Source organism: Sylvia atricapilla, chromosome 27, assembly GCF_009819655.1.
Source record: "Sylvia atricapilla isolate bSylAtr1 chromosome 27, bSylAtr1.pri, whole genome shotgun sequence".
Classification (NCBI taxonomy): Eukaryota; Metazoa; Chordata; class Aves; order Passeriformes; family Sylviidae; genus Sylvia; species Sylvia atricapilla.
This window is the reverse complement of record NC_089166.1, coordinates 2,082,544-2,092,624: the sequence shown is the minus strand read 5'-3', so window position 1 is coordinate 2,092,624 and position 10,081 is coordinate 2,082,544. Positions and strand designations below refer to the sequence as shown.

General features: G+C 58.0%; 3 protein-coding genes across 4 annotated transcripts; all 3 read right to left on the bottom strand.

Annotated features, from left to right (window-relative positions):
• Positions 1-55: 55 nt before the first annotated feature.
• Positions 56-3,136, bottom strand: IFI35 (interferon induced protein 35). Its single transcript, XM_066336782.1, has 9 exons — positions 2,933-3,136; positions 2,768-2,860; positions 2,405-2,560; positions 1,984-2,091; positions 1,532-1,676; positions 1,183-1,313; positions 845-1,034; positions 460-566; positions 56-338 (listed from the first exon to the last, which is right to left on the bottom strand). The coding sequence occupies exons 1-9, from the start codon at positions 3,119-3,121 to the stop codon at positions 147-149; spliced, it is 1,311 nt and encodes a 436-aa protein (XP_066192879.1). The 5' UTR covers positions 3,122-3,136; the 3' UTR covers positions 56-146.
• Positions 3,137-3,647: 511 nt separating this feature from the next.
• On the bottom strand, positions 3,648-5,760 carry RPL27 (ribosomal protein L27). Of its 2 annotated transcripts, XM_066336809.1 has the most exons (5): positions 5,622-5,760; positions 5,440-5,522; positions 5,127-5,296; positions 4,437-4,547; positions 3,648-3,738 (listed from the first exon to the last, which is right to left on the bottom strand). In XM_066336809.1, exons 2-5 carry the CDS (start codon positions 5,518-5,520, stop codon positions 3,690-3,692), a joined length of 411 nt encoding a protein of 136 aa, XP_066192906.1. In that variant the 5' UTR covers positions 5,521-5,522; positions 5,622-5,760; the 3' UTR covers positions 3,648-3,689. The 2 variants fall into 2 exon arrangements, with proteins under 2 accessions (XP_066192906.1, XP_066192905.1); XM_066336808.1 differs by lacking the exon at positions 5,622-5,760 and having other exon boundaries at positions 5,440-5,612.
• Positions 5,761-6,120: 360 nt separating this feature from the next.
• On the bottom strand, positions 6,121-10,078 carry RUNDC1 (RUN domain containing 1). Its single transcript, XM_066336778.1, has 5 exons — positions 9,697-10,078; positions 8,981-9,139; positions 8,512-8,710; positions 8,154-8,243; positions 6,121-7,631 (listed from the first exon to the last, which is right to left on the bottom strand). Exons 1-5 carry the CDS (start codon positions 10,024-10,026, stop codon positions 6,766-6,768), a joined length of 1,644 nt encoding a protein of 547 aa, XP_066192875.1. The 5' UTR covers positions 10,027-10,078; the 3' UTR covers positions 6,121-6,765.
• Positions 10,079-10,081: the final 3 nt, after the last annotated feature.

The window sequence follows — 10,081 nt, the reverse complement described above, 5'->3', positions numbered from 1 at the left end:
GGCCCGGCCCCTCAGAGCGCGGCCTGCCCCGGCCCCGGCACGACAGACACGGTGCTGCTCCCAACAGACGCTTTAATTTCCCCCGTGCCCGAGCCCCAACGGACGCGCGGAGCTGCTCAGCCCCGGGCCGACGGCGCTGGCCAGGACTAGCCCGTGTCCTCCACGAACACGGCCACCCCCGTCCGCCCCGCCGGGACGTAGGCGAGGGCATCCACCTCCCCGCCGCCGCGGCTGCCCTTCTGGAAGTGGATCTCCAGCGCGTCTTGCATGGACTCCTCACTCAGCACATCGGGGATGCCCAAGAGCAGGACGGTCCTGGGGCAGCGGGAGGGCTGGAGCTGGCCAGAGCAGGGGGTGAGCTGCAGAGCAGTGCAGGGAGAGGGGCTCCAGGAGCCCCCCTGCCCGTGCTGCCCCAAGCCAGACGGCTAGGTGCTGCTTGCACAGGGTTCATGCCCTTACCTGCAGGTTAGAGATGTCTCCAGTCATGCATGGTGATATTTTGATTTTGTATTTCTCTTTCCCAATGGGCACCTGGGTATGTCCTCGTTCAATCAGCGGCTCTGCCACTGCATATGGAGAAGAAAGCCCTGAGCTGCCCAGGTCCCAGGAAAGCTCCAGGGAAGGTTCTGTCCCTGGCATAGGCACCAAGGCTGACACTGCCCAGCTCATTGCTCAGCTCACTCACAACCAGCCCGGTTTTTGGGGGAGACAGGACAGCCTGGAGCTCCCTCTATTTTCCCTGTCCCCTAAACACAGCTTCATCTGCCCTCAGGAGATTTCACCCCAGACCAGGCTGGGCTGCTTCACCCTTGCCAGCCATCCAAGCTCAGCACACCCCACGCACCTCCATCCTCTGTGAAGGTCAGCACCACCTGGTCAGAGTCCTCCAGGAACTCCCTGTTCTCCACCTCACTGCCCCCATTCTTTGTCTTGCTGAAGAAGAGCTCCAGCTTGTCCAGCAGTGCCTCCTTGGAGATGTCCAGGCGAGGCAATTCAGACACAAGGATGCTCCTGCTCCTCTGAGTCAGCCTGACCTGTGGGCAGTACCAGCCAGTTGGTGCCAGGGCAGGACTGGCCCCAGAGCTCAGGGGAGCAGTGCCCTGGTTGAGGCAGGCTCAGAGGAGGAAAGCAGCATGCCCAGCACCTCCATGGCACAGGGAGCAGGGGGTCCACGGGCCCTACCTCCAGGGCAGATGGCAGCAGGATGTCCATTGGCACCGCCTGCACTCGCACTCTGCACTGGTCGAGCTCCTCCAGTTCCCCACAGCTCAGCTCCACCGTGTGCTCCCTCATCTCTATGATCCTCTGGGCCACTGTGAGCAGGGAGAGCCCCCAGCACAGGGGAGTGACTGCCCACTCCCAGGGCTTTACAGGACAGGACATGGCACAGCAAAGGCGTCGGGAAGGGGACACAGCCCCACACAAGGCAGAGAGAGGGGCAGCACCAAACTCTGGTACAGGGAGGGGACACAGGGCAGGCCCCAAAATGATCGAGGACACCTGGCTGGAGCAATGCTCTTCTCATACTTACCCTTTGCCTCCTCAAAGGTGATGAGAGCTGAGCCCCCTGGCAGAGGGTAGTGGATTAGTGGGGTGAGCATCAGATTGTTCATGTTCTCCTTGTTTACTGTGAGGCCCTTAAAGATCATTTTCTTTTCTGGCAAGGCAGACTGCATCTAGATTCAAGTACAGACAGCACCTGGAGGAGACTGGACCCTGCACATGTCCCTGCCAATCCACACTAGAAATAAACTCATGGCTCAAATAAACAGCTCAGAGAACTTCAGCAGAGTCTCTCCTAGTGCCTGGCTGGGCCTGGAATCCCAAAGCCATGAGCAGAGCTGCTGGCCCTGGCAGAGGAGCTGCCTGTTAGCAGGAGTTGTTCCAGTCACCACACAGTGCCCAGCTGCATTCACCTGCAGCTTCTCCAGCCAGGCTTCTGCCCTTGCCAGCAAACCCAAGTGCACACACACACTCTGTTACCATCACAGGATCATTCCAGAGGACCCTCTTCTTCAGTTCTTCCAGTTTATTTTTCAGAACCTGCTTCTGCTGCCTCAGTTTGTTGTTCTCCTCCTTTATTGCAAAAATCTGGAAGGAAGGAAAGAGTGGGAAGTAGGGAACACCAGGACACGAGGGGATGCAGTACACTTCTGTTCTGATCACAGCACTGTTCTTGGGCATACAACTCCACCCCATTCTCCTGCACTTGACTGCCTGCAGCTCTGCCCTGGTTCTTCTTCGAGGACAGCCCTCCCCTCGCTGCAGCTCTGCCCCACTTCTCGGCACAGGCTTTATGTTTCCCATGAAACCTCCACTGGATCCCAAGCAAGTGATCTCAGACCAGTGACCTGTGATGCAGCCCCTGCACCCTCTGCCTAAGACACATCCACTGAACACTGACCTGATGGGCTCTTTCTTCATCTCCATTTAAAGAGAGTTGTTGCTCAAAAATTTTGTGAAGTTCTCCTTCTTTCTTCAGCTCTTGTGTTCTTTGCTCTGCAGCTTCCTTGGCTACTCGTAGCTTTGCATGGTCTTGCTCCAGAACTCTGTAAAGCTCCTGTGAGAAGCACCATCAGACAGCAAGACCCTGATGAAGGCACCCGGCACAGGCTGTGCCTTTGGGAATGAGCCTGGACCCTAGAACAGGCTCTCCTCTCTGTGGGATTACTCCTCTCTGCCGCCTCTGGCTGGTAGTCCTAAAAAAGACACTCGACCACCTTGGCCAGGGCCGACCAACCCCTCTCTCGGGCGCAGCCAGACCCACCTTGAACCGCTCGATCTCCTTCCGGAGCTCCTCGGGGCTCTCCGAGCCGTGGTCCTGCGGGCCCTCCTCGGGAAACAGCCTGATGAAGGACTCCTAAAGACAGGAGGGGTCTCAGCCGCGCTGCGCCGCCCCCCGCCCGCAGCAAGTTGTTCAGCTCCTGCTCACCTCCCCCGAATCCATCCCCGCGGCGCTGGCGGCAGCACGGAGCGGAGCCGTGCCCTCCCGGACCGCTCTCCCCGCTCCTGCCACCGGGGCCCCTCCCGCCTTTCGCTTTCGCTTTGCGGCCTCGCCCCGCCCCGGCCCCTCCGAGCGCGGCCCCGGGGCGGTGGAAACAGGGCCCGCCCAGCACCTCATCCTCTCCGTGTTCCCCCATCCCGCCCCGACCAACTCGCCGTCCCTGAGCACTCGCCTGCCCTGCCGGGAACGGACCAGCTAATGAACACAGAAATTAACTCCTCCTGCCCCACTCCTGGATTTACAACCCGGCCCTTGCTCCCCGGGTGGCCAGCAGGCAGCACTGCCCCCTTTGGGAAGCTAAAATCCAATACCCACAGGTCAGTTACTACACAAATCACTGTGCGCTCAGCCAACGCCCAGTATCACCCATTTGCCTTCCCTCTCTCACCGTTTTTCTCACGGATCACCCCAATTTTGGGAATAAGAAGTTTCCCCTGTGGCAGAACAGCTGCAGAAGGGAAGCCCAGCCCTGGCCACACCTGGAGCAGTCCCAGAGGTGACACCTGCACCCATGGCTCAGGCTGCAAAAGGCTCCACAAATGTACTGATGCTACCTGGACTACAGTGGCTTTCCCAGCTCTTAAGAGACACAGAGCAAGCATGATCACACCACTGCTTGTTTGTTAAAATAACAAAAATTACATGGTTTTTAATAAACATTTATTGATGCAACCTTGTTACACCCTTAGAATCGCAGCTTCTGGAAGAACCACTTATTCTTGCCGGTTTTGTACCTGAAAGAGAACACACAGGTTGGAGATGGATGGGTACTAGAAAGTAACAGCACCAAACTCATACCTGAGCTGTCCCAGACAGAATGTAGCACCCAACTCACCCAGAGGCACAATTCACCTGGTCTCTTTGGCCTGAGCTATAACTAAACCCACTTTAAATATTGAAATTCCAAGGGAAGCAAGTGCCAGGTTCCAGATTTCTCTCACAAAGGACACCTGCACTGTGGCAGCTTCCACCCCAACAGGAACAAGCACAGGACACAGCCTGCTGGACACCTTGTGTGGCAGGGGCAGATGCCCTTGGAGAACAGCTCAGGGGCTGCCCAAACACTTTGTGTCCCACTGAGGTCGCACAGCTCCTCCCTCTGAAGGAGCTTCTGAACAGAAAACCATAAACCAAGAGCAGAAACCCAAACCCTCCCATGCAAAGCCTCAGCACTACCCTGGCCCACCCAGCCCAGCAAGAGGAACTGGCAGCAAATTGTCAGATCATCCTCTGGCACCTGAAAGGCCCCACATGTGCTAGAACGATGCTGCACACTCACACGGGTGAAAAGAACATGCTCACCAAACATGCATGCAAAGAAGCTGGGACAGAAGTGCCAACTTGGAGACTCACAGGCTGTGGCACAGCCACACCAACTCCTCACTCTGGGGATGAGCACCAACACCACTGAAGAGACGAGCTCCCAACCTACCTTTCCTCAAATTTCACCTTAGCTTCACGTCTTGCTTTGCGTTTCAGAGCGGGATCCCTGAACACATCCTTGTTGACCACTGTTTTGTCCAGGGGAATATCCACAGAATACCTGGGAGAAAGCAGAACAGTTCAAAAGGGGCCATGGTACCTGGCACAGGGCTGAAAACCAAGCAGAGTCAGGATCAGTCAAACGTTCATTTTAGTGTCTGGTCAAGGAGTTACAGCTCATTAAGTCGCCTCAGTTCAGGAATCACCAAACCACTAAAGCAGTCTCAGTTCAGCCCATAAAAAGAACAGCCACATGCCTTCTGAGGGACATGAAGCTCTGTTCGATGTGGTGCCTGTGAGCCACTCTGGGAGCTCTGAGGCACAGCAAGAAATGGCTCTGCCAGCTCCAGACCCTCACAGCTGTCTCAAACTGCTCACCTGCTGACACCCTCTGAGCAAAGGGAAAATTAGGGTGGCTGAAATAAGAGCCAGCTGCCTCATTCCAGGAGTTCATTGATATTTCCACTCAGCCTCAGACCTTCACCTCCCTGTTTTAGCAGAGTCTGAGCCTCACGTTCACTCAGCCACGCCATTAACAGCTTTGGTAACTCCCGGTGTTCAGCAGAGAACACAAGAGCCACTAAAGCAGCCAAGACTCCTCCGGGCCTGCCGGCAGCAGCACTCCCAGAGCAACACTCACCGGGTGGGCATCAGGTGGTTGTAGTTGTAAACTTTCACGAATGACTTGATCTTGGACCTTTTCGCGATCTTTTTCTTGCCCATGGCAGCAGTGACCTTACGCGGGTAGCGGTCGATGCCGGCCACCAAGGCGTGGCTGTACGGCCGGTCCGAGGTGCCATCGTCGATGTTCTGAAACAAACGGGCCGCGGCGGCGATGGCACCGGGGAGCCGCGGCCGCGCGGGTCCCGCAAGACCCGGAGCCGTGCCGGCCCCCGGGCTCCCGCTCGCCCCGGCAGGAGGCCCCGGCCCCGCCGGCTCAGCCCCACGCTCACCTTCACGATGACGGCCTTCCGCCCCGAGTAGCGACCGGCCAGCACCAGCACCACCTTCCCGGGCTTCATGAACTTCCCCATCTCTGCGGAGGCAGCAGCCGGCAGTCAGAACGTGCCCGCCATCCGCGCCCCGGCCGCCACCCCCGCGGATGGCGGCGGATCCCGCGCCCGCCCGCACTCACCGAGGTCTTACTTCGATGGCGACCAGCCGGAAGAGAAATGGGAGGCCACGCCCCCGCCTTTCGCGCAGCGGGATTGCGTCACTTCCGCCGCGACACCGGCAGCCGCTGCCGGCGCCGTGCGGTACTGCTGGTGTCCGCCTCCGCCGCCTCTTCCCCGGGTACGGCGGTGCCGGTATCCGCCTCAGCCTCCGCCGTCCCCTCCCCGGGCACGGCGGTGCCGGTGTGCGCCTCAGCCATCCCCTCCCCGGGTACAGCAGTGCCGGTGTGCGCCTCAGCCTCAGCCGCCCCTCCCCGGGTACAGCGGTGCCGGTGTGCGCCTCAGCTTCAGCCATCCCCTCCCCGGGCACGGCGGTGCCGGTGTGCGGCTCACCCTCAGCCATCCCCTCCCCAGGCACGGCGGTGCCGGTGTGCGGCTCACCCTCAGCCGGCCCCTCCCCAGGCACGGCGGGCGCCGCGTCCCAGCCCCGATAACGGACAGAGCACACGGACGGCAGCGGGCTCGGCCCACAGGTACTACAGCGGTATTTAATATACCCCGCGGACACCGGGCTGCGCTGACCCCCGCACGAAAGCCTGGAATAAGGAGCTGGGTCCGTTGGACAAAGCGCCTCGGCAGCTCAAGGGACACAGACTGCAGAGCCGCTGGAGGAGCCCCTGGCTTCTTCTGGATCAGCCCCCCTCTTCTGTTATATCCACCCAGGGGAGGTCAAGTCCTAGGTGGCCGGGCAGTCCCCAAGGTACCTCAACACCTGCCAGCTCCCTCCTCCATGAGGGATCGTGTGTGCACAAGGTGTAGAGCAGAGACTGTGCAAAAAACCACAAAGGAGCTCAGCTGCACATCACACGGGCCTGCAGGCCCCATGGCCAGGCCTCTGCCCCCCAGCCCCAAACAGTAACTGGCCCCTGGGCCAGGCAGTTTGGCCTGAGAGCAGCAGGGAGTGGGCAGGACAAGGTGCTGCCCAACCTGCAGCCTCCAGCTGCTCTGCAGGGGCAACATCAGACAACACACTGCCAACATCATGACACCCTAAGATTTCCCTAAAAGCAAATACCAAAGAGATGAACTTGGTCTTACAAAAGCCAGGCTTCTAGAGCCCAACAGCTGCCTACCAGTGGAAAATGGATGACCTACAATAAAAACACATCAAAAAGCATCTTTGATGTTTTTCAGCTGCCGAACAGCCAAGTCAACGGGGAGGTTGAACTTCAAGTTGCTCAGGCGGCTGAGGAGGGTGAGAGCACTCTCAAAGCCGGTGCTGGCCATGTAGCTCCAGGGCTGGTAATGAGACTGAACCAAAGCTCCAGACTTGCAGATGAGGTTGAGCCACGAGACCAGTCGCTGCTCGTTCAGCGCCATGCACACCAGCGCCTTCAGCTCTGAGTCCGCGCTGCGCTTGAAGGGGCTGTGCTCCGTGAGCACGGTGTGGATGGCTGTCAGCAGGCTCTGCTTCGGGGTAGCCACCACTGCTCCCGTCACAGGCAGGGCGAAGGACTGGGAGAGCTTGCGAGCCGGGGATTCCACGAAGGCTCGCCCGTTCTTAGCGTTGTAATACTTGACAAAGAGCTCCCAGGGGTGCATGGTCCGCGGCGAGGGCGTGAAGGCGGGAATCAGGCACGCGATGGGGGCCAGCACCAGGCTCATGCCTGGGGAAGAGGCGTAGAGCCCGTGAGCCATCAGGTCCCGCAGGGCGACCGTCAGCTCCCTGCGCACAGCCAGAGTCAGCTCGTCTCTGCCTCCCAGGGGAACGTCCTGCAGCTCAGAGGAGCAGATAACATGCTCTGCCTGCTGGTGTTTCAGGGCCAGCTGCCTCACTCGCTCCACCGACAATTCCAGTTTCTCAATTAAGGGGGAGAAGTCCTGGTTGTCTTGGTCCTTCTGCCAGAGGGTGCGAGGGATCTGACCCGTGGCACAGCCAAACTGGCTGACAGCAAAGATCTGCAGCACGGCCAGCACGCGGCGCATGAGCTGCAGGCCCGTTTCTTGCATCCTTCTGGCATCTTCTGGGTTCACTGAGCAGGTTAGAAAAGAAAAAAACATACTCTCATTAGGGAGTCAACAACTCTGCTTGCTCATACACACAAAGGGAGTGCAAATATCTGAAAATCCCTTCAGGCTAGCATTCTGAGTAGCAGCAGATGCCTCCATGCCACATTACAGTATTTCCAGCAGGTTCAAGGGATAAAGTAGGGAGGTCTCAAACTGTAAAGAACACTGGATCCCCCAGCTCACCATACCTGCTCACAGAGCTCAGAGCTTGAAGAGCACAAATTACAGTGTGTTTTGCAGCAAGTATCAGCAGTCTCTTCCTGACCCCCACTGAGAACTGAGCTACCCTCTATACCACATGCTCAGGCTCTGTGACTACTCTGAGGATCCCATGGAAGGAGGGTAAAGGAACAGGACACAGGCCTTCAGTAGGAGTGCAGAAGCACAGAAACCAGGAAAAACTAGACAATGACTGGTTCATGCTCATCAAAGCTCCAGGGAGCAGCTGGAGCTTTCCTGACAGTGCTGAGCCCAGCAGTGCCCACCTCTGTTCCCAGAAGGCCGGGTGCTGGGTTTGTAGGAGCCTCCACAGTCACAGTGGCCATCTTCTGCCTTGCCAGAGCTTCCAACTTCATCTACAAAAAGAATTTCACATCATCATTTTGCATTTGTGCATCTCAGCTGCATATCCCAAGATTTAAGGCCAACATTCCTCAGACCCGTCTGGACCGCTTTTGTCACTCTATCAATATTTTTCCTCACCATCAGTTTAGAGACATTTGTATTTTCCTGTGACCCAGAAGCTGTTCCTGCATCTCCCAACATCTGTGACCTTCCTCTTCATGACTGTGGCTGGGAATTACACAGCAATTCAGTCTGCTCATTCAAAAACCCATCACTGACCCTGAATGAAGTTGATGAACATTTCGAGGTCCCTTATCTGGGTCTTCAGTTGTTCCACCAGCTGCTCCTTCACCCTGGCTGGGTTCACAATCTGTGCTATGGCAGCATCCACCCGCTGCCGCAGCTCCTCTGGAGAGAGCGTGGCAAAATCTTCACTCAAGTCCATATCCAGCTTCTTTATCAACTCATTTATAATCATCTGCAAAACACAAGTGAGCAGTGGAATTTCAACATGTGGCACTGCTGCCTGGGAGCTTCAAGTACTCCTTTCCCAGAGGTTCCCTCAGAAACAGGGTACCTTTGCTGCACAGAAATAATCACAAAAGACATGAGACAGGTTCACACATGTAGACAAACTCTTGACATTCTATTATAGCTGCTGATGAGAAATACAGATTGATGAGTGCCTACAGTCTGTAAGACACTCACAAGGGCTGGGAAATACAGCAGGAGGATTTGTGAGCCTTACCCGTTGTCTTTCCATAACCACAGACTGTGGCAGAGAGTCATAGCTGCCCTCTTGGTAAGCAAAGGTCTCTAGGTCATCAAGCTGTGTCTTGAGCTGCAGGATCAGCTCTCTATGCTTCTCCTTCTGGACCTCAATTTGCTCCTGCTTCTCTCGCTCGCCCTGAAAAAAAGGTATTAGTAAATAAAATCGAAGACATGTTGTCACACCCAAGCCACAGAGAACAAGATTATGGCATGAGGAATATCTCCTGCAGCTCACGTACTTCACTGTGATGTAGTGAGCAGTGCAAACCAGTCTGAGAGAGAAATATGTCTGAGCACCAAGGAGAGGTACCAGCTACATCACCTCATCCGATATGGGAGGGGAAGCACCTCTCCGGACCACCTGTACCCATGTCCTTTCCCAGGATCCAGGAAGAAAGCCAAATAACATATACATATCACACACAGATCCTCTGAGTCACCTGTGCTGCAGCAGGGCGTGGAGCGGTGACACACCACTCAGGGCTCTAGGGCACATCGCTGTGAGCTGGCTCCGAGTCACCAGAGCCTTGTGCACGTCAGGTGCTGAGCTCTGTGCAAACCGAGCACGGCGGGTCAGGCCCATACACCGAGCCCGGGGCAGGCGGGGCGGGGAGCCACAGAACACCGGTACCGAGTGAGCCGTGCTGTCTGTGCATAGCAACGGCGCCCCTCAGCCCTGCCCCGGGCACTCACCGGAGCGGCGCCGAGACCGTGGGGAAGCGGCGCCGGGCAGCCGCGGAAGGCGAAGTCCTCGAGGTCCCGGAGCAGGCGCTGCTGCTCGGCCGGGCCGGCCCGGGCCACCTGCCGCAGCCGGAACTGCACCTGAGCGAAGTGCGAGGCCAGCGCCAGCAGCGCCCCGTGCAGCCGGCGCCGCTCGGCCCGCAGCCGCGGCACTGACTGCGGCGACTCTCCCCCCGTGGCCGCCGCCTCTTCGTCCTCCTCATCCTCGTCCTCCTCCGCCGACACGGCGCCCACCGGCGCCCAGCGCTCGCCGGGGCCCAGCGAGCCGCCCTCTCCCTCCATAGCCACCGCTACCGGCGCCGCCACTCCGCCGCCATCTTGGCGCCGCGGGGCGGGG